The 23,122-nt window shown below is 41.0% G+C and overlaps 4 protein-coding genes and 1 pseudogene across 7 annotated transcripts; 2 read left to right on the forward strand and 3 right to left on the reverse strand.

Moving 5' to 3' along the window:
• Positions 1-414: 414 nt before the first annotated feature.
• Positions 415-6,282, reverse strand: LOC148298104 (uncharacterized). Its single transcript, XM_088249751.1, has 3 exons — positions 4,599-6,282; positions 3,369-4,509; positions 415-3,296 (listed from the first exon to the last, which is right to left on the reverse strand). The coding sequence occupies exons 1-3, from the start codon at positions 6,280-6,282 to the stop codon at positions 434-436; spliced, it is 5,688 nt and encodes a 1,895-aa protein (XP_088105877.1). The 3' UTR covers positions 415-433.
• Positions 6,283-9,062: 2,780 nt separating this feature from the next.
• LOC110767084 (uncharacterized) lies at positions 9,063-11,556 on the forward strand. The gene is made up of 2 exons (XM_021970518.2): positions 9,063-10,482; positions 11,062-11,556. Exons 1-2 carry the CDS (start codon positions 9,295-9,297, stop codon positions 11,350-11,352), a joined length of 1,479 nt encoding a protein of 492 aa, XP_021826210.1. The 5' UTR covers positions 9,063-9,294; the 3' UTR covers positions 11,353-11,556.
• LOC110767085 (agamous-like MADS-box protein AGL80) lies at positions 11,548-13,839 on the reverse strand. The gene is given in 4 exon segments (XM_021970519.2): positions 11,548-12,251; positions 12,254-12,350; positions 13,435-13,531; positions 13,798-13,839. Coding segments are annotated over 3 exon segments (672 nt in total). The 5' UTR covers positions 13,498-13,531; positions 13,798-13,839; the 3' UTR covers positions 11,548-11,739.
• A 237-nt stretch (positions 13,840-14,076) lies between these two features.
• On the reverse strand, positions 14,077-18,918 carry LOC110767083 (Tetratricopeptide repeat (TPR)-like superfamily protein). 4 transcript variants are annotated; one of them, XM_088246851.1, is made up of 4 exons: positions 18,649-18,918; positions 17,504-17,628; positions 15,566-17,420; positions 14,077-14,814 (listed from the first exon to the last, which is right to left on the reverse strand). In XM_088246851.1, the coding sequence occupies exons 3-4, from the start codon at positions 17,374-17,376 to the stop codon at positions 14,079-14,081; spliced, it is 2,547 nt and encodes an 848-aa protein (XP_088102977.1). In that variant the 5' UTR covers positions 17,377-17,420; positions 17,504-17,628; positions 18,649-18,918; the 3' UTR covers positions 14,077-14,078. The 4 variants fall into 4 exon arrangements, with proteins under 4 accessions (XP_088102977.1, XP_088102976.1, XP_088102978.1 ...); XM_088246850.1 differs by adding an exon at positions 18,086-18,502 and having other exon boundaries at positions 15,566-17,628; XM_088246852.1 differs by lacking the exon at positions 17,504-17,628 and having other exon boundaries at positions 18,637-18,918.
• Positions 18,919-20,147: 1,229 nt separating this feature from the next.
• Positions 20,148-22,062, forward strand: LOC110767051 (UDP-glycosyltransferase 88F5 pseudogene; annotated as a pseudogene).
• Positions 22,063-23,122: the final 1,060 nt, after the last annotated feature.

Raw genomic sequence — 23,122 nt, forward strand, 5'->3', positions numbered from 1 at the left:
GAGAGGGGGACAGTGAGACAGAGACAGGAGGATGATGTGATAGGCAGCTGGAGGAGGGAAGGAAGGACGGTGAGGAGTGTCAGTGGGACCCACTCTGACTGCGCCTCCTTCTCTGACTCCGTAGGACCCACATGCTGGTGGGACCCGGCCCCGCACTCTCCTCCTCCTTGCTCTTGGAATGCTGCACCTGGGACCCACATGGTGGTGGTGTGGTATCACCAAAGTCTTCAGCGTCTCGGGGTCTACAGGGTCTTTTTCCACATTTTTTAAATTTTATTATTAATAAATAAGTATTATTAGTAGCGGACCCTACCACCAACTCTATTTTACTGATCATCATTAAATTTAATTGTGTTTAATTTTCTTTGCTAGTGTACTAGTGTGGTCTTTTTTTTTTTTGGTGAGATAGGGGGCCAAGCCCCAGGAACAACAACTAAAACAAATCAATACAAACTAGGCGGGTTCTGTGAACCCCAGCACTATCATCTGCAAGAGTTGATCTCACCCACTCAGGGGCATTATCAAAGAGATGAACTCCCAGCTCTACATTGTAACTTGACTTAGCTAAGCAGTCGGCAACGCAATTTTTCTCACGAAAAATGTGTCTGACAACACAATTATTAATTTTCCCCATGTAATCCTTACAGCTGCAAATCACACCAGCAAGGGGGTGGAAATTACTGTAATCAGGAGCTTGAATAAGCTGTATAGTAGTTGCTGAATCCATTTCCACAATGAGGTTAGAGATCCCACGATCAACTGCAAGTTTAAGCCCAAAAACCAGCCCCCAAGTCTCTGCATCAAGGATCTGACCCTTGCCTAAGTTGGCTGCAAATCCAGCAATCCAATCCCCATCAGAGTTGCGAATAACACCACCAGCACCAATATCACCAGTAGCAGATTTCCGAGAGCCGTCGACATTTAGTTTAAAAAAACCAAAGTCTGGAGGTTCCCACACCAGGTAGACAGGAACTTTGGTAATCTTGGAATTGGTAGCAAAGGCATTTGTGAACCATTCATTGGCATTAGCCAAGATAAGGTTCTGAGGTTCGAAGGGCAGCTCTTCCTCCTCGTTAAACACATAATTGTTCCTCCATTTCCAGATGTGCCAGCAAGTATAGATGAATACCAAGCTCCAAGGTATTCCACCCCTCCAACCACGTTTAGAGAGAAGATTTGCAGCTAGCCATGGTTTTAACTCAGATTGGAAGAATTGGGTCCTATGTAGGGAGGGAGACACAGCCTTCCAAATATCTTTAGATCTAGAGCAATCTCTAAGGATATGGAGGACAGATTCAGAGAGCCAACCACAGATCATACAGGAAGGGTCCTGAGTAAGGTGCCTTTTTGCTCTCTGCTCATTAGATAGGATTTTACCCTGGTACAACAACCAAGCAAAGATTTTCAATTTAGGGGGAATTTTCAATTTCCACATGCTTAGCCAAAACAGATCAACCTCACTCATCTCAGCAAATAACAGATCATAGGCAGATTTAACTGTAAAAATCCCATCAGCTGTCGGGTTCCAAATTTGAGTGTCTTGTAAGCTGCTATTGAAGCCAACAGGAGAGCTAATAATCTGCTGAACAAGCTGCTCATTAAGCATATCCCGAAGCTTCCCAATATCCCACCAACCATCATGAGCAAAGTTAGCCACAGTATAGTCCACAGTTTCAGAGTACAGAGTTTCCTCATGATGTATTAGAGGACGATCAGTGATCCAATGGTCCTTCCAAAACTTAACAGTAACTCCATTGCCAATTCTCCACTTCAACCCTTTTTTAATGAGGTCGGAGCCATGTAAAATCCCCTTCCAGGTAGATGAGCCACCTTTTTTACCCTTCAAAGAGCTGTCCAGGATGGACTTCCCTTTCAGATACTTATCTTCAAAGATTTTGGCCCATAGCCCTTGGTCTTTGCAGTGCAATCTCCAGCTATTTTTGGCCAATAAAGCTTGGTTCATATCAGAGGTTCGTTTAAAGCCCATGCCACCTTTCCTTTTGGGTGTACAAGCCAAATCCCATTGGCAAAGGTGCACCTTCTGTTTTTTCCCACTTCCTCCCCAGAAGAAGTTCCTATTAACACGATCTAAGTCCTTGCAAATGCTAGCAGGAAGCTTAGCAGTTTGCATAGCATAAATGGGGATTGCAGCCGTGGCAGCTTGAATCATGGTAGCTCTGCCAGCAAGAGATAGGAGTTTACCTTTCCAAGACGCTAGCCTCTTGTAAACTTTATCCACCAGTCTTTTGTGAGTTTGTCTAGTCACCCGAGAGTGTAAAAGTGGCATCCCCAGATAAATACCCAGATTATCAGTTAGGGGGGACCCACATATATAGCTTATTTCTTTGGCAATAGCAGTACCAGTGTTGGGGGAGCAATAGATGGCAGACTTGTCAAAATTCACCGTCTGACCAGACATTTGGCAGAAGGAATCCAGGCTGTTCTTCATAACTCGGGCTTGCTTAGGACTGGCTTCAGCAAATAAAATTAAATCATCTGCAAAAAACAAGTGAGAAATCGATACCCCTGACTGAGAGGACTTGACCGGGTTCCAAATTTTCCTTCTGACAGCATCGAATATAATGTGAGAGAGTTTCTCAATGCACAGAACAAATAAGTAAGGAGATAGTGGATCTCCTTGTCTGATACCATTACTAGGTTTGAATGCTTCAGTTAGTTCACCATTCACACAAACTTGGTAATTCACAGTAGAGATACAATCCATGATAAGCTTAGTAAGATTGGGAGGTAAACCCACTTCATTCAGCACATAATTAATAAAGCTCCAATTCAACCTGTCATAGGCCTTGGACAAATCAATCTTCCAAGCAATGAACCCTTTTTTCCCTTTAGAAGCTTTGAATTTATGCATAAGTTCTTGCGCGATAACAATGTTGTCAGTTATATGTCTCCCAGGCACAAAGCTGACCTGATTTGGGCTGATAAGCTTAGGCATTAAAGGTCTGAGCCGGGCAACAATGATTTTGGAGATAACTTTATACAGAGTGCAACAGAGACTAATTGGTCTAAATTGCAACATAGAATGGGGGCTGTCCACTTTTGGAATCAGGGTAATCAAGGTATCATTGAGGCCAGTTGGCACAATACAATCAATCATAGCTTTACGGATCAAATCCACAATCTCAACAGCCCAAAGATTCCATTGAGTTTGGTAAAAAGCTGCTGGAAAACCGTCCACACCAGGAGCTTTCAGACTACCAATGTTGAATAGACTTTCCTTCACATCCACAATATCAATGCTTTTATGCAGCATACTAAGATCGCTTGGATCAATGCTAGGGAAAAGATTGGGAAAATCAAAATTAGTATGCAGCACTTGAGAATGAGAGAACAAGGAGGAGAAGTACCTGACAGCTAAAGCTTTGATTGCGCTGGCCTCTTCGACCCACTCACCATGCTCGTTCTTCAACCTCTCAATTTTGTTCCTTCTTCTTCGAATAATAGTAGACAGGTGGAAGAAATTAGTATTTCTATCCCCTTCTTGAATCCATTTGATTCTAGACTTTTGATGCCAAAAAGTAGCTTCCTGATCCAGCAACTTGTTAAACTCCTCCACAAGAGCGACTTCCAGGTTATTCAAAAATCTGTTAGGCCCCAAACAGAGAGATTTCTGAATTCCATCAATTCGAGCTAGAAGTCTAGCTTTCCTTTTCTTTAGATGACCAAAAACATTGGAGTTCCACTGCTTGAGAGGATCAATTAGACCACGAGCCTTTGCCACAAAAGAACCTGAAAGATGAGACCATTGTTGGATAATAAACTCTTTAAAACCCTCATGCTTCAACCACATAGCTTCGAATCTAAACGGCCTGTGAGCTAGAGAGGGGGTGAAGCCAGACTGCAAGCAAACCTTAATAGGATTATGGTCAGACTTAGTTCTAGGTAGGTGTTTGACATGAGCTTCAGCAAACAAACTTCTCCACTGTAAGTTACACACTGCCCTATCAAGTCTTTCAAAAATCCGCTTATTGGTCCAAGTAAACTTAGGACCGATGAATCCCAAATCAACCATACCATTACCATCGACCCAGCTCTTAAAACCTTTTAATCTATTATGGGGCACTCCCCCTAATTTATCATCTATATGCAGCATTTCATTGAAGTCCCCAGCAAGTAGCCAAGGCATTTGGTGACAGCCAGCCACAAACTGAAGATACTCCCACAGTTGATCTCTCTTCTTTGCACAAGGATTCGCATAAACAGCAGAGAATAACCAAGGCGTTTGACCAGGCCAAGAGGCACAAATAGTGATGGCTTGGTCAGTTGTACCAATAACATCAACACAGACTTTGGCATCATTCCATAATAACCATAAACCTCCAGAGAAACCATTAGCTTCAACAATTTCATAGCAGGGGAATCCCAATGACTTCACAACAGACAGAGCTTTTTTTCCACTAATCCGAGGCTCACACAGAAAAAGAATATCCATGCGATGGGTTTTAATTAATTCCAACATCGTAGCTTTAAATTTGGCGCAAGCAGCACCTCTAACATTCCAGCATAAAATATTCATAAAGACAGACAAAAAGGGAACTGTCAGCGACAAGGCTATACCTTGGAAACAACGGTCATACCTTTAGAAAACTTAAAGGTACTATCAGCTAGTTCTCCAGTTTGGTTTTGAACTTGGCCTTCTGCAAGGTCCATCAACTCTGCTGGGGCTGAACCTTCCGCTATTGGATCAGTGTCAATAGTAGTGGTAGCCTCCTCTTCTGGTGTCCTAACATTATTCACAATATTAGGAGGTTGGTGCCCAAAGACATATAATCCCTGCTTATCATACCCAATCTGACCATTAATCCAGTTATTCAACTGGTCATTGACAGAAACCTGGTTAAAAATCTTTTTTCCCTCAGGGAGCACCTTCCCTGTCATCTTCCCAGGACTAAAATTGTTGTAACCACCTGTCTTTTTAGCACTGTCCCTCAAAGTCACTTTCTCCTTTGAGATCTGGTTAGAAATGTCATGCAGAGCCATGTTGTTGCTGCCTTTTTTCGCCTTGGATTTGGTCCATACTTTCTGCCCAGTACCAGCAACCGTCTTAATTATATCAGCTTGTCCCAAGTTTGTTTGGTCAACAGATTCAATCCCATTTGCATCCTTCTCGCCCGAGCTCTCCCCCTCATGCCTTAGAGCATCAAATCTTGAACCAGTAGGATTCAGTTTACCATTCCAATCCTTTCCTCCATTTCTAATTCTCCTCCTTGGGGTTACAATCATCCAGGGGCCCCGTAGGCCATCACTGACCAAGACATCCTTCTCATTGCCCATTTCAGTATCATTGCCCATGGCAGAGTCATTGCCATGAGGAATAGCCTTATTTGTATTGTGCATTTCACCAGAAATGTCTGAGGCAGGTCTGTTTGTCAAGTCGCAATTAATCCTACTGTGACCATATTTCCCACACAAGAAACATATATCTGGAAGCCCTTCGTATTCGATATTGTACCAGACATTATTAATTTGTAAGAACGCCTCAAGTGGTTTAGATAAGTCCAACTCAATGCAAAGACGAGCAAACTTACCACGATTTTGAGAAGTGGTAAGGGTGTCAATTTTTAGAAGCTTCCCCAGCAGGTTCCCAATTCTCTTAAGTGCCCACACATCAAAGCATTCTAACTGGATGGCAGAGACTCTGATCCATGCAGCCATTCTGGTAATTTTTGCAGTAGCAGGACAAAATCCAGGTACCCACTTTTGCATAATCAAATACTGACCTGCAATAATCCAAGGTCCTCCCGTGAGTACGAAGTTGAGATCCTCCTCCAAATCGAATCTGACAACAAAGTAATCATTCACCAGGTCGACTAGTTTCCATCCACCCTTAAGGCTCCATTTCTGCTGTAGTTTCGTTAGCATATAATTATAAGTATGGGAGCGGCCCAGCAACTTAATAATTAAGGCATTTTGCCAAGGTTTACAGAGGCGAGACATTGCTCTTTCAGAAAATTTTATACTTGGGCCCCGGTCTCCTCTAGAGATCAGCACATCTTCATCATCGTTGAGTTCCTCATGGGTGTCACTCAAGCTATTAATATCCACTCCCAAGTTCAACATTTGGGGCACCTTATTCATGAGAGTGTCTCGGAAGCTTACTGGAGCAGCAACCGTGTTGCTCGACGGGTCTGGGCTGGGTTCAACCAGCCGATTGGGATCTGAATCAGCACCCATGATACTATCAGTTTCAGTCTCATCTGCAGTACGGCTGCGTTTAAGGAAACGGAGGTCTGGTAAGAACCCAGGAGATCCGTCTTCCATAGCCAAGGCAGATCCAAATCTGCACGATCACTGTAGCAGTCTGGAGCGAAGCGAGTTCACTGTAGCAAAGTTCTTTCGTTCACTGTAGCAGTTACTAGTGTGGTCTTTGGATGAAGTGAATTGAGTGCATTTTGTGTATCCGTAGGTTTGGGATACTTGACTTGTGATCATTAATGAATGAATTATTATTACATTAATACCACCCGCTTACCTTTTTTTCTTCTTCGTGCAAACACCAAATTTATTAAGTATCTACTTCTTGTAAGATATCATATGTTCCTCCCTGTGAAAGAAAGACAAGGTTTGGAGTTATAGCCGCCACCCCCTTTGGGGGTGGGTGAGTTCCTCTTGCTCTCCCCCCTCCCTTCCCCCCTCCCCTGTTTCTTTCCCACTCTTCCCCTCTTCTCTCGCCCCCCTCTCCCTTCCTTCCCTTGCCTTCCGTCCACTCCTTCCCCCACTCCCTGAGTTCTCTTCCTCTCTCCCTTTTTCTTCTGCTCTGTCTTTGGGTTTTACAGGGTGTGCGTGGCTGGGTAAGGGTGGTTTTGTTGCTCTGTTGCTTGGCATCTCCGGTAGATCTATTCTGGATCTAGTTTATCCGGGCTTTGCTGTGGTGTTTCGGTGGCTTGGGTGCTTTTCCCCTGTGGCCGCCGCGGTCTATCGAGGTTCTCTCTCGGGCATTTGGTGTTCCCATTTTGCTGGTTCCGATGCTCTCTCTTAGGATGAGAGCGGGTGACGTCGTTCGAGCATTCACTGCTTGTATCGAAGGCTTCATGCCTCCTATCTGTTTAGATCCCTCACATCTCCACCATTCCATCTCTCACAGAGCTGTCCATTGGCCTTCGTCACTTCAGTTGCTGGGCTTCCCTTGGTGCGTTGGTGTTTACGATTTCGGCGAAGATGCGATTTCTTGGGTTGCTGATGACCAGAACCCAGATCCCCCCACTTCCCTTTCGAACCGACTTCATCACCCGGTTTCAACGGCAAACTCTAAACGCGAGCTCTCGCGTACCCCTCGGAAGGTGTGTCGAGCCGCGACTTTGCTCCGACTCTGGTGCCTGCACCACCTCCTTCCTGTTACTTGGTTACTTTCCCTGTGCCTTTGGTCTACTTTGAGAGTTACTGGTTTTTGTGGTAGATTTGTGATTTGGGCGTGTATTTTCTGTATTTTTTCTTGTTTCAACTTGGTGTTGCTACCACATGTTAGGTGTGGGTTCTGTTTTACTGCTGGCTTTTTGCCAGCTTAATTTTGTTTCCGGCGGGATCATGATCTTCATGCTATGCCTATGCCTGGGTTTTAGTTAGATCTGGTCCTGTTTTGGTGTTGTTGCGTTTGTCTTTTGCGGGTGCTCCTTGCTTGGCCCTTTGGTTGTGTTCCTTGCCCTTTTGTGGGTTTTCAATGAATTTGCCTTTCGACCAAAAAAAATACATTGATTGTCAAACCTTTAAAAAAAAGGAAATTTTAGCAATGTCCTCGACATATAGATATTGTTTTTTCCCTATGAACTTTCAATTTGGTTTTGAGACCCCTAATTTTTCAAAAACTGTCAATGTTACCTCTTCTGTCAAGTTTGTTAATTCCTTTGTCAAATTCAGGAGCATTTCTATCTATTCAAGTTATGGTTGTTGTTACCTACCCTAATTGATTCGACCCATTATTCCTTTTAGACCCCATTTTCATCCATTTTAAATTTTTTTAATGTCCATTAAAACATGATTTGAATGCAAGAATTTGTCGAGTCAATTAGGGTTTAAGGGGGCTCAAAATCAAATTGAAAATTTAGAGGATAAAGTGGAATCAAGTCTATAGGTCACATAAAATTGCTATAAAAAAACCATAAAAAAGTTTACAGTGTCACATAAATTTTTAGCTTTCCTATTATGTTGGATTGGATTGGGATTGAATTTGGATCCTCTACTTTGATTCTTTTTGCCATGGTTTGCTTGACTTTTATCATTCACACGCCACCTCATTAAAATTTAATCTAAGGGACTTAAAAGTTGACACATCATCTTAAAAATAAAATCCCAAATTACTCTGAATTTTTTTTATAAAAAGGGATCCTAACCCAACTAACACGAAAGATTACGTACTTGAGTCCTTTTTTTTTTTTTTCTCCTTCCTACCTCACGTTAGTTGGGTTAGGATTTTTTGTTATCCTTTTTCAATTAGTAGTAAAATGGATTTTTGTTTTTAGGATGATGTGTCAACTTTTAAGTTTCTTAGATTCAATTTTAATAAAGTAGCGTATGAATGATAAAAATCAAGCAAATCATGGCGTAGAGAATCAAAAACAGAGGATTTGGACCGATCTCTCGGGTTGTTTTTACATCAAACAGAGGGGGCCTACATAGTGTAAGGTTGGGGCATGCCATTTTTGGGATATTTGTGGACAAGGACAAGTCACAAGTGAAACATTGCGTTGCGTATGCAAACAAATAAAAAATTTAATTACAACTAATTAAAAAAAAAACAAATTAATTATAAAATAATAATTGTTGTGATCTAGTGTAGTGGAGTGTGGTGTGGTGTGATGGGGTGACGTGACATTGAATGGTGGATGAGGTTGTTGTCTGCAAACACTTTGTTGGTGTTAAATAAATAAATCATTCATTTAGGGAAATTGAATGGGAGGAGGCTGTAAATGCCAACTTGGGCTATCACTTTAACTTGGGCTGTAAATGACTGTGTTGTTTGGAGCCTAGGAAAGTATGGTGACGTGACATGCACCGATTAAAAACAAGATAGGTACCAATGGAGGGAGGGGCCAAATTAGCTGAGCTACGAATTCAATCCCAGAAAAAGGAGCCTGACATTGTCCTATCGACACGCACAATTCAACGTGGCCATGCAAGTTGACACGAGCACACACTATCTATCTATACGTGTCAAGCCGCCACGCACGGCCTTTGAAAATGATCAAAGTACAAATTTCGTACCTCCAAATTGTTTGTGATCTTCAGTAACTGACGACCAAGAAAGAAACCACCAAGATATTCAAAGAATAGAAAAAAATGATGAATTTTTTGGCAGTGTTCCTGGTTGTGAGCTCGCTGGCCAGCGCTGGAATGTGGTCTCCGAGCCCACAAAATGATAATCAGAACCAGCAGAAGAAGCAAGGAGATCATCAGAGGGAGGTTATAGTGAAACATGGGCACAGGGTTGTCGTCGTGGAGTATGACGAGCATGGCCATCCCATCACCAAAGTCTCAATCTCACCGGAACAAGACCGTCATTCTTCCATTTCCGACAATGACGTGTCGTCGCCCTCTATGGTCTCGAGGGCATTCGACAAAGCTATGGACAACATGAAGGAAGCGGCCTCTGCTCTCCCCAACCTCGGCCAAGGCATCTCCAATGGAGAGGGACGTCACAGCCCGAAAGAGCTTATATGCGACGCGTACGGAAAATGCAAGCACAAGATTGCAAGGGATCTCGAGATGAAGAAGAAGATTGTGAAGGGGACCGTGCACGGGGCGAAGGAGGCGGCACATAAAGTCGGGGAGGCGGTGGAAAGTGCGTACGAGAAGACGGGCGAGGCGGTGGGGAATGTATACGAAAACGCGAAAGAAACGGTGTCCGATAAAGCTCATGAGGTTGAGGAAACTGCCAAGGACTCAGTGGGAAAAGCGAAGCGCGCCGCTAAAACGGCCAGGGAAATGGGGGAGACCTTGGCCGGGGATATAAAGAGCAACGCGTCGAACCTGTGCGAAGACTTGGCAAGCAAAGCTCAAGAGGCCAAAGAGACTGCAGAGCATGCTGCTGAGAAAGTCAAGACTGGAGCAGAGGAGCTCAAGAGTGGGACCCAGAACAGGTTTCATCAACTGGGCCACAAAGGGAGAGAGATTTGGTACGGTACCCTGCGGTCTACGGGATTGAGTGATGCTTTGGACGCTTTGATGTCTGTGGCTAATTTGTTTGGGTTGGCCACTGCTTATGGGACGTGCATGTGGATTACGTTCGTTTCGAGCCACGTGTTGTTGGGGAATTTGACGCCGCAGCAGTTTGGGATGGTGCAGAGCAAGATTTACAGGGTTTATTTCAGGGCCATGGCTTCTAGTGTTGGGATGGCGTTGTTGGGACATCTTTGGAGACTCGGAGGGAAGGCCGCTGATATGTTGCAGTTGCAGAACTTTAATCTTATGGCTGCCCTGTTCATGATTTTTGCCAATATGTTATACTTGGAGCCTCGATCCACCAAGGTAGCTTTTTTATTATTTTTTATCTTGTATATATTTTGTGGCTTTCGTATCCTGCTTCAGATTCACTTGTTTATACGATCGATCCCCTTCACAAGCATGATTATTAATTGTGTGGTTTGTTCATTGCGGTCTGTCGGCCCTAGAGACAACTCTCCAGTCTGTCTAAAGTGGGACAAAAGTTGTGCATTGCAGTTTGTGTTGGCCATGTAATCTATGGAAAAGAAAGATGAGACTATGCCATGATGAAGGTCTCACCAAAAGAAAAAGATAATTTGAGTCAAAGGACCCTGTATTTGTGTTTGTTTATCTCTACCTCATCTCAGATGAAGCAGAATTCGGGAACTCCCATAATTCATTGAAACAGTTCATTCTGATGTCTTGTTCACAATATTTGTCTACAAATTCCTTTCCATTCCATAAAACAGTGGTACATTACCACGACTTCGATAGGTATTCAAGGTTCTGATGCAGTAGGAAAAGTGAAATTGGCTTGGAGTTGTGCTGTCACATGCATGGTTTTGCATTTTCACTGTCTTTCTTTGTTTTTTGTTCTCTTATTTCAAAGCATGTGTGGTGCAGGTGATGTTTGAGAGAATGAAGATGGAGAAGGAAGAAGGAAGAGAAAGAGTAAATGTTAGTACCAGAGTCAGCAGAGAGGCTGAGCAGCAACCAATTACCACTGAAGTCGAACCCACAACCACGGTTGCCTCACAAGTCACTGAAAGAAGAGCTCAGGCTGATACTGATAGGCTCAACGAGATGCGCGAGAGGCTTAAGAAGCTAAACTCATATTCGTCGTTGCTTAACATCATGTCGCTGATGTCTCTGAGCTGGCATCTTGTGTACCTCGCCCAGCGCCTGCACGGTTAGTGCTGCCGATATCTCTATTACGGCGTATTTCTTTGCTTGATGAGGATGATGCTTGTTTTGATGATGTTTATTTGTATTCCTTTTGATGCTTATAACTTTTGGCACTGTGACACACATGGATTCCGATATGTGTATATTATGTACAGACAATGCTACACTCTACTTGCTTTTGAATTAGGGATTTTATCTTTGACAAATTCACAACCTTTCGTCTTATATAATTGCAATAAAACTGCATTCAGTCAGGTAAACAGAAAGAGAAAAGTACATTTTGGGACAGTACAGGTAAATAAGAATACCTGTATCACCAGCACTGCCTCTTTCCACACACACCACAACATTTATTTTGAAGAGCTTTTGTTACTACTTCCTTCTAAAGACACTATATTAGCCTTGATCCCCCATCTCATCAGAATCAATTTCAGCATCAACTTCATTGGGCTCAAGACCTTCCATGAACTCAATCCTATTAGTAATGAAACTAATTTTTTTAGCCAATTGATCTTCCAGTGCTAACAAACTTCCGAGACGACTAGAATCACGCAAATTTTTACCTTCCAGGTATTCAATCAAAAGTACCTCAGCATCAAGTGCTTGATTTTTAAATCTGGCTCTTTCCAATTGTGCATTCAGTCTGGATATATTTTTCTTCAGAAAGGCTTTTTGATCCATCATAAATTGTCCTCGTCTTTGTTCGGGTAGTTTCTTAAAATTTTCCAGTACATAAAACGCTTCTTGTGGAGAAGGCCACGCATCCATCTTGGAATCAGAAGGATCATAGACCACAGCACAGGCAATAATCCCACATAAGGTTGTTATCTCAGTCAGCTTTCTGAACAGACTTGCCTTTCTCTTCTTGAAGGTGACTCTCCTGTTTGGTTCATGAGAAATCAATTCAGCTTGATTTTATTTTTGCCCATGGTTGAGAATACAAAAAAGTAACGGGGATGCTTTCGGAAGTTGCGTTCGAGAAGGATATAAAGGGAGATAATCCAATGCTGCAAGAAATCAACCATACTACTGCTCTTAATTTTCACATCTTCATGGATATAGATATTTCATATAATTGGTTAGAAAAAGAACAAGTATGGTATATAATTAAACAGGATTACTATAAAAAAAAAATTCAACATTTAATTTTTCGAACGAATTCAGTTGAACAATGAAATTTGTATTTTATCTATGAAAGGTAAAATTTCTTTAGCCAGGGAGCTTGAAACTAAACATTTTGGAAATTTACAAATTCTTGGGACTGCAGATTCCAGATCTGACAAAGGCATTTTCATCCATCAGAACAAGTACATTCTCGATCTTTGAGAAGAGGCTGAGTAGTCTGGTATGTTAGGTTTCAAACCAGCAAACTCTCCCATTGAGGCAAATCGTCAGTACTTGAACTGGTAAAGGTAGTCAACTGGATCAAAGACTTGTGGGAAGTTTGATATGTGTCTCTCAGACATAACCAAACATAGCGTATGTGGTAACAATTGCAAGTGAATTCATGCATGACCTATGTGCTCTCCACCTAGAGGTTGTTTAATACCCTGAGAAACCTGAAGCCTGTTCCAGGCAAAGGAATACTCTTTCCTAGCCGTAGTCACTTGAAGTTGTACTCCAAATGTCAACGAAAGACTTGGTATTTTCTTGCGACAGACCAATAAGGCTATATATAATAATATGGTTTCTATTATTGTTCCTAATAATCTAGTTCAACAAGAATGAATAAACACATTGAGATTGACAGACATTTCCTCGAGAAGTTAAATAAAGGATTGAATCACATGCCTTTTGTGAAATCAGAGGAATAGTCGCATACCTCACATGAGCACGACTGAACAAGAAGGTTCCAAGCTAAAGTGTTTAAGGATCAGTCTCAACAAGTATCTCCATCATATGTAAAGTGTTGAAGGGAGGTAACAAACTAGGGGCTTTAGAAAATTTCCAAAGATCTACTGAAGTTAACCACCTGAATGTTACTTTTCTAAAATATTAAAGGAACAAACGACTGTGAATATGTCCAACTGTTGTTATAAAGAGTTCGGATCCTCCTTTTCACCATCTTAATCTCATAGGAGTAAAAGTTACCTGACATTGATAAGCCAGTTCCAAGGTCAATTGCTTCTCTACCAAGCAGACCACCAATTGCATCTCTACCTAGCATTCCCGATCATAAATGAAAGGGCTGGAAGAGGAAACAAGATAAGAGGTTTTAACAGATAAAGTAAACAATGCAAAATTCAAAACAATGCAAAGAAAACATTTCCTACACAGACTAAGAACTATATGTTCATCAAACAAACATTAAAAGGCAAAAAGGCAACTTAAGAACTTTTCAGTGGAACCATTTTATATCAAAACAAAGTGAGCCAAGCCAAAAACCCTTTCTCGCATATTCCATTTTATTAAAAATAAAATACAATCATTGAGGTCAATAAATTATAAATATACCTGACTCCTTTGACATACTTGATCATCCGGCGTACAGATAAGTCCAAACTGGTGTACAGATGAAGCAAAACTGGTTTTTCATAGCAGACTTTTTTTAGCTTCCTATTTAATGTTATCTCATGTACCATCTTCCAAAGAGGATCCAGCTATTCTAATTCTTTTGACTGAAGGACTCTTGTACTTCCAATTAAATATGTAGAGAAAAGATTTGTCTCCAGAATTTTGATGTCCACAAGAGAGCATTTATCCAAGAATGTAATCTCAATACATTGTGAATGCGGCTACCAGTAATCTCTACAAGAACAAGCACCATCTCTGAAATGATGAAAACGAATTGGATCTCTTAGGATTATTTCTCTTTTTTCCATCTCTGAGAAGAGCTTCATTGTTGTATGGCAATCAGAGCAAACTCTCAAGTTCTTCATCACCCTCACCGGAGCTGATTGTGGCAAGCTGATTATTCCAAAAGTTACAGCTAACTTTTCACTGTGGTAGTGTACCACTTTTCTGTCCTTGATTTCAGGTCCAGAAGTAATCATACATCCTATTTTCTTTATCTTACCCAACATTTCTTCCAACCGAGCATAAATTAATTGGATCATTTGGTGAGATTGATCACCACTAACAAAAGAATGAACTTTGTTTCCTACCTCTATCCAACTTAGACCAGGTTCCTTCTTAACCCCTCGATCTGTCATCAACTCCCTGATCTTTTGGGCTGGTAACTCTACGCCAGCATCATTGTAAATGTTGTACAGAAGAACATAAGATGCAGCAGCCTGAGGTTCAAGATTAATTAGTTTCTCTGCAACACGTTTTGCAGCAACAGTGTCCTTATAAACCCTGCAAGCACTCAACAAGGCTCGCCACATAACTGGATTGTCCTCAAAACATGAGTTGGAAATGAAATTTTCAGCATCCACTAGCCTTCCAGCACGACCCAGGAGATCAACAGCGCAGGCACAGTGCTCTACATTGGTTGTCATGCCATAATCATTCTTCATGTTTTCAAAATATCTGCATTAACAAGAACCTTTTTATTCTTACTGAACTAAACAAGGTAAAATCAGGAAATTAACTCACTCTGGTTGAGAGGATTTAAAATGCATTCACAAGAGTGTCATTTTTATAAACCAAGTATAGGGTTGTATATCAAAAGACCTGATGTGATGATCTAGAAACAACTAAATAGATTTCAAATATGGCATATAACTCTGGTAAGGACTCCCATTGAATCCTAAATTAATTCCTAGCAGTTCAAGACTTCAAAACAGTACAATTTTCAAAAAGCTCCACCGATTCTTTCCTTCATTACTTCTAGATGAATCACCTTGTGCTATTGTTAATTTCAATCCCCCGCAACTTATCACCTATTAGCTTCCCAACCAACTCCCAAACTCAGGTCTATTACCTACTGAATATTAACCATCACCAAGTTCTGAACATAAAACAGAGTTTCCTCCTCCGAAAAGCAACAAGCAAAATACGAAGTTTGTTTCACGTTCAAAAAAATAATATAGAGAATGAAAAACAAGAAAAGTGGGAAAGTAAAATGGAGGGAAATTTTTATTTGTTTGTATTTGGTTTCTTAACAAAAATGAAGGGAAGTTTTTAAATGTATATGTATTTCGTATCATATTGCACATATTTTGTGCAGAAAGTTTGAGGAAAAATGGAGTTATTTTATCTCATTTCCTTATCTTTTCCAATCTTATTTCATACCAGACAACAGAAAGCAAAGGAATTTAACTTTTAATCTATATCCTACCGTAAACCTTCTTCTACAAGCCCTCCATGACTGCAGGCTGTCAGAACTCCAAGAAATGTGATGTGGTTGGGTGCAATTCCACAATTCTTCATCAACTCAAAAAGTTCCAAGGCTTCCCTTGCACATCCATGTTGCGCTTTGCTACAGATCATTACAGACCAGGACACCACATCAGGATTCTCTGTCTCTGTAAAGGTCAAATTAGCAGAATCAATGTCTCCAGATTTTGCATACATGCAAATCTGTGAATTTTGAACAATAGTGAATTTCCCGACACCAGCTTTTACAGCATATCCTTGGATCTGCTCTCCAGACCTTGCTGCAGCCAAATTAGCACATGCACCCAGCATGCTCGATATTATGAATTCATCAGGCTTCTTTCCGGATGCCAAGAGTTTATAGAATAAATCAAATGCACTTTCAGTTTCCCCATTTTGAATATAACCTGCAACCATGGATGTCCATGAGACAATATCTAGCCTAGGAGTTAAGTTAAAGCATTTCAAAGCATCCTCAAATAAACCCAATGAAGAGTAGAAATCAATAAGTCCACTTCCAATGAATTCATCTCCCTGCAGGTCGTACTTGCAAACTTGAGTGTGAACTTGCTTCCCGTACTCAAAAGCTTCAACCGACTTACAAGCTCTAAGTATTATTGAGAAAGTAAATGTTGAGGGCTTAACTCCTAGCCTTTGCATCTGAGACAGAAGATTGAACATTTCATTTGCGTGCTCATAAGAAAACGTATCTATTTGGAGGAACCCAGCAATCATGGCATTATACATTACAACATTACGATAAGGCATGACTTTGAATATTTGTATCGCATCATCTAAATCACCGGTCTTTGCATACATATCAAGCAATGCTGTGCCAACAACAACATCCAAGTCCAACCCCAGTTTGACCGTGTACCCATGAAGTAATTTCCCACATAGTTCTGAATTATCAAAACTTTGGCAGCATGCCTTAAGGGCACTTCCCAGTGTATATGTATTCAAGCTGAAACCACATTGATGCATTTTCACCAGAGTTCTCAATGTTTCCTCGTTAGCACCAATTCGAGCATAACTAGCAATCAAGGAATTCCATGAGACATCATCCACGTTATCAGAATTCTCAAACAAAATCCTTGCATGATCAACCCGGCCGCACTTTGAGTACATATCCATAAGAGAATTGGTCAAAACAACATCTGAGCCCGACCCACTAAGGACTATTAAGCCATGAACCAGCTTACCTAGCTCAATGTCACAAGTTTGACCGCACACACACAAAGCACCCGCATAGGTAAACTTATCAAGTTTCAAACCAGCCATTCTTGCCTCATTAAACACCCCCATTGCCTTATCAAACAAACCCACCTGGGTATATCCAGAAATCAAGGAGTTGTATGAAATGACATTACGCTTCGGCATTTTGTCAAACAAATTGCATGCACTATCCAATTCTCCATGCTTGCAGTACATATTAAGAAGATTGTTCAACAAAAACAGGCAGGGCTTAAAACAAGTTTTGACCATGTGGGCATGAGCAAGCTTGCCATGGACTAAAGACCCAGTTTTGGTAGAGTACTGGACCAATTTTGTATAGGTAACATTATCCAAAGAATAGTTTGGATGGCAAAGTTGAGAACTTTGCTGTGAAAGTGGTGTGGTTTGAGGAAACATGGGATGAGAATTATTGGGTTGTTCAAATGTAACGAGAGGCTCAGAAAATTCAATGGCGTTGAAGAGGATGTTGAAGTTTGGGGGCTTTGTTTTCTGGAGCAACATGTTTCTTTCTTCTACGCATTGAAGTTGTGTGTTCATCCTTGAGGATCCCAAGCCTCTGCATTTAGGCTCCGTGCATTTACCTGCATTTCGGTTAATCTAAGCCACTCAAATGATCTAACCACTTTGCCACCTAAGAGCAAATTACAAACTCAAAAATGATTACACTGAGCCAGAGGGGCATTGAAGTTCTTGTATGGAAGACATGTTTATGATGCCTTGTATCACTTCAGGGAATACTCGGCCTTTTGCAAGGACTGTAATTGCACATATGCTTCCACAACATTTTTCCTACGTGAAAAAGGAGGGAAAAAAAGTTTGTAACTTGAGATGTTGGGGGAACATCTGTACGTGCATCTAAGACGAGCATGATCGATGATAATTTAGAAACCATTATCAATTATCAATTAAACTTAGGCACGTCTTATGTATAGTATCATTTCATATATCCAAATTAAAAGGAAGCTAAACAATTGATCCTCTAAATCAAGGGAAAGAATCAACTTAATCAATCAGAGGAGTCATAGATGACCATAAAATTGCGCCTTGTACATGTGAATTATGTATTTACTTTATAGGTTTGTATATTAGCCCTCTATGTTTTGCAATTTATATAAGCCGCTATGCTTCCAATTAGCCAGTGGTCAAGATATATAGCTAAAGAAGAAAATAAAGATTTGCATAATAAATACAAGAAAATCATTAATATCCATCTGAGCAACAAATCTTAAAAAGATTATGTTCTTACAATGATCAATGATGATGGTGATACCGATAAACATACAAGAAACATAACCCTCCCTCCCTTGTTTCAACTTTCAAGCACTATTTCTACTTCCATTTTCTGATCCAGGCATCAGCTTTCTCAGCATAGTCAAAGAAAAGACTGGATAAGTTAATTATTGACCCAAAAAAGACAGAATCAGTTATGTAATATTTTTGAATTCCTTACGTCCCAAACAAGAATATATACATAGCCCTCACTGACACTGCTCTCCACTATAGTCAAAGAAAGAGAGAAATTCTTTTAAATGCATACCCTTTGAGCTAGACATTTTATCAAACATGTTCTGAGCAGAAACAAATTGTGAGCCATTTAAACTATAAAACCACCGCAAATTATGTCCGTTTAAATCGTACATTGGCGATGAACTTCGCCGCAAGTCTGTTGCAAGACGACCATAAGACTAAATTGGATTATAGAACCGCAAAGAATTCCCAAACCATGAAGAAACACGCTTCCAAACCAGGAAGAAAGAAGTAAATAAACACGTTCACGACAGAAGGAGGAGGAATCACCTTAAAACTAACCTCAATGCTGTTGCAACACAACCAGCCGACTAAGTAAGATGATTGCACCACACAGAACTCTCCCAACCAGGAAGAGAGCACGCTCCCAATTAACAGGAAGAAAGAAGTTTAAGAAAAAGAAAGAAAGAAGCACGCTCGCTCGCGGGAGAGAAAAAAAAACACACGCTCTAACGTGTTCAAATGGGTTTTGGGAAATAAAAATAAATAAAATATGACTTGTCTTGTGTTAAGTGATTAGATTTTTTGGGTCGCTTAGATTAACCGAAATGAGGTAAATGTACGGAGCCTATATGCAGAGGCTCGGAATTCTTCAATATTCTAACTCATTGTTTTATCTTTAGGATCCCGAGCCTCTATTTAAAATCAACGCATTTATCCGCATTTCACTTCATCTTAATCGTTGTAATAATCAAACAACTTATATATACCTCAACTACCATAAGATTAATTTAGTTTTACCAGTCTAACAATCCAATTTTATCCTTCTAATAAAATTAAGAAACAAAACCCGGTCCTGGCGGAGTGAAGGGAGGATCTTTGGGACCTCGGGAAGGTTTTGTGTAGGTTCCAAGAGGTTGGGATGGGTTTGTGTAGGTTCCTCAACCTCACTTGGAGATGTTGTTTTTGGTACTGTTGCAAATGTAGCTGCAAAAAGTACTGTTGCAATTGCTGAGTCGTTTTGGTTGGTGATTTGAAGTTTGTGATATTTTCATGAATTGGTTAATTCCTCAACAAACTTTTTCTTGTCAAAATTCTTCCTAGATTTTGATTGCTTTATGAATTGGGTGCTGATTTGGTTATTATGTGTTTCTTGTCAAATAAATAACCATATTCAAGCATCATTTTTTTTTTATAGCCAAAATTATGGTGAGGATTTCTCACACATACACTACAAATGTGTCATGACTGTTCGAACATGACACCATTAATTTGCAAGTTAAGGTAATTTTCTACCTAGTTAGATCCCGTTGGGATATTGAAATATAATTAATTCATAACAAACTACCAAATTAATAAAAACATAAATATACGGATTAAATAATATAGTTATTTTTGTTGTTGGAATAATATGTTGATTTTGAAACACTAAAAATTCCAACAACCGATGATTCTTGGTGATACTCTAGAATATTTTATTTGAATAATAAGGCATAAATTTAAGATTAAATAATAAAGCTAATTTTGAACCACTAAAATTCCCTTTTTCTTATGATCATGATTATATGTCCCAATCTCAGTGTCAAGATTTGTCAAAAAAAAATCTCAGTGTCAAGATTCGTCAAAAAAAAATCTCAGTGTCAAGATATCCCCAACGTAAAAACGAAATGAAAACGAGAAAAACAAAAGCAAAAAGGAAGAAGAAAGAGCCAATCACTGTCAACTTTACATTTGCGATTGTCGTTTTGGTGTACAAGCTGTGCCCTCGTGCTTCACCTAACTTCCACGGAGTTGAATTTCCGTTCCATCTACCTTGCGTGAAGAGTATTTCAAAACCTCACCAGAGGAGAGAAGCCAAACACAAATCAACCAAAAGCCATGGAAGAAGAAACAATAGTCCTCTACGCAGCTCCAGGAATGGGGCACATAATCTCCATGGTTGAGCTAGGCAAGCTCATTCTCAATCACTACCCCGAAAAATTATCCATCACCATTCTCTACACCAACGGCAGCATTGTGGATAGTCCAAGCATCCCCGCCTACATCCACCGCATCTCCCTAGCCTATCCTTCCATCTCCTTCCGCCAATTCCCTCGCGTTCAAAATGAAAATACATCATTAATTGGCCGCAGCGTCGCTGCCATAATGTTCGATTTCATCCGACGGAATGATCCTCATGTCCGCCTTGCCCTCCAAGAGATCTCCAAATCTTCAGCCATTCGCGCTTTTATCATCGACCTCTTCTGCTCCTCTGCGCTGCCAATGGCGAAGGAACTCGGCATTCCCACCTACTACTTTTCCACCTTTGGCGCTGCAGCTCTTGCGGTTTTTCTGTATTTCCCGAAAATCGGGGAACAAACCACCAAGAGCTTCAAGGATCTAACCGAGACTGTTTTCGAGTTTCCCGGGTTGAAGTCTCCTCTCAAGGCCCCCCACATGCCTGGACCAATGCTTGACCGAGACGACCCTGCGTATTGGGACATGCTCTACTTTTGCTCACACCTTCCCAAATCTAATGGGATCATAGCCAACACGTTCGAAGAGCTGGAGCCTCCTGCAGTCCTCAAAGCCATTGCTGGAGGTCTTTGTGTTCCTGATGCTCCCACTCCTCCCGTCTTCTACATTGGGCCGTTGATTGCTGAAGAAAAACAATCTGGTGATGCCGCTGAGGCGGAAGTTTGTTTGTCATGGCTTGATAAACAGCCAAGTCGAAGCGTGGTGTTTCTCTGTTTTGGAAGCATGGGATCATTCTCAGGGGCTCAATTGAAGGAGATGGCAGATGGGTTGGAGAAGAGTGGGCAGAGGTTTTTGTGGGTGGTGAAGAAGCCTCCCCTCGATGAGAAAACCAAGTGGGTCCATGGAGTTCATGATTTTGATTTGGAGGGTTTGTTGCCAGAAGGGTTCTTGGAGAGGACCAAAGATAGGGGCTTGGTGGTGAAGTCATGGGCTCCGCAGGTGGCAGTGTTGAAGAAGGAATCGGTGGGTGGGTTTGTGACGCATTGTGGCTGGAACTCGGTGCTTGAAGCGGTGATCGCCGGCGTGTCAATGGTGGCATGGCCGCTCTATGCAGAGCAGCACATGAATAGGAGTGTTTTGGTGAAGGAAATGGAGATGGCGATTGCTGTGGAGCAGAGAGAGGAAGATGGGTTTGTATTTGGGGATGAATTGGAGAGAAGGGTTAGGGAGCTGATGGAGTCGGAAAAAGGGCGAGAGCTTAGAGAAAGGAGCAGGAAAATGGGAGAGATGGCTTTGGCTGCTAGGGGTGAGTCTGGTTCGTCCACTAGAAACTTGGTCAACTTTATTAATAGCATTATATAAGTTCCGGATTGCATAAGTAAATGAAAGCGAGCTGCAGACAGACCCTTTGGAAATAAATCTGCATGTTGTTTCTTAGAACAAATATAGTGAACAATGAGTTCCCTGCGAACAACCTTCTCCCTAATATAATGGTAGTCCACCTCCAAGTAGGGGTGGGCATCAATCTGGCCGAACCGATGAAACCGGCCGAACCAAATCGTAATTACCGGTTTGGTTTGGTTTTGATCAAGAAAAAGTCAAACGGTTTAAAAATCAAACCAGACCGTATATGGTTTGGTTTGGTTTGGTTTTGAGCTTTCGTAAACCGGCTTAAACCAAACCAAACCAAACCGTTTATGTGTATATTTATTTATTTATATTTTATTTTACATGTGTAATACTCTAATTAGTTAATAACTATATATGAAGATTTGAAGTGAGCTATATTAGTTAGTGAAATATTAAGCTTTATGACATTTTGAGTTTTAGGATGGTTTTGTACTCTAGAAAATGATTTATGTATGTTATGAATTTGTTTGTTAAAATTGGGCTAACAATGTTGAAAAAATGCAAAAAGAAAGAGAATTGGGCTTAGGCCCAAACCAGCCGAACCAAACCGAACCAAACCATCTTAAATTGGTTTGGTTTGGTTCGGTTTCCTTTATAACTTCTATTCAAACCGAACCAAGCCAAACCATCATATTGTAATTGGTTCGGCCGTGGTTTTGAGGTGAAACCGATCCAATCCAAACCGTGCCCACCTCTACCTCCAAGTTACCCATCTCTGGCGGTTGTGGATTTGCGACGGCAGCGCGGCAAGGAGAAAGTGGCGACTGTAGCTTCTCAGATTTAGGGTTCTTCCTTTGTGTTTGTTTTGGGCTAGATGTTAGTTTTAGGGTTTTCTTTTATGTGGTTTTTTATTTCTGTTGGGCTGAGGCCTTGTACCTATCAGTGTTGGGCTGGTTTTTATTTTGCTTTTTCTGACGGTGTAATCCCTTTCATATTTATGGAATGAATTACCTTGACCAAAAAAAAAAAAAGACACATTATCGCATAAGAGAACAGGAGAAAAAAGAAAAAGAGATAAATCCCGAGATAAGGACCTCAACCAAGATAATTCAATGGCTGTAGATGCGAGTTGATGATACTCAGCTTCCATACTGGAATGTGAAATCGTTCGCTGCTTCTTAGAACTCCAGAAAATCAAATTTTGACCTAAATACAAGCAAAAACCACCCGAGGAATATCGGGAATCTGGATTCCCTGCATAGTCAGCATTAGAAAAACCATGCAACTTGATTTTCCCATCACAATATACCAAACCATGAGATTAAGTGGCCGTCAAATAAAGCAAAATTCGTTTAGTCGTCTGCCAATGCATCGTTGTGAGAGAGTGCATAAACTGAAAAACTTGATTAACATCATATGAAAGGTCTGGACGTGTTATAGTTAGATATTCTCAATGTTTCCTCGTTAGCACCAATTCGATCATAACTAGCAATCAAGGAATTCCATGAGA

The sequence above is a fragment of the Prunus avium genome, chromosome 1, assembly GCF_965620075.1.
Source record: "Prunus avium chromosome 1, drPruAviu1.hap1.1, whole genome shotgun sequence".
NCBI lineage: Eukaryota > Viridiplantae > Streptophyta > Magnoliopsida > Rosales > Rosaceae > Prunus > Prunus avium.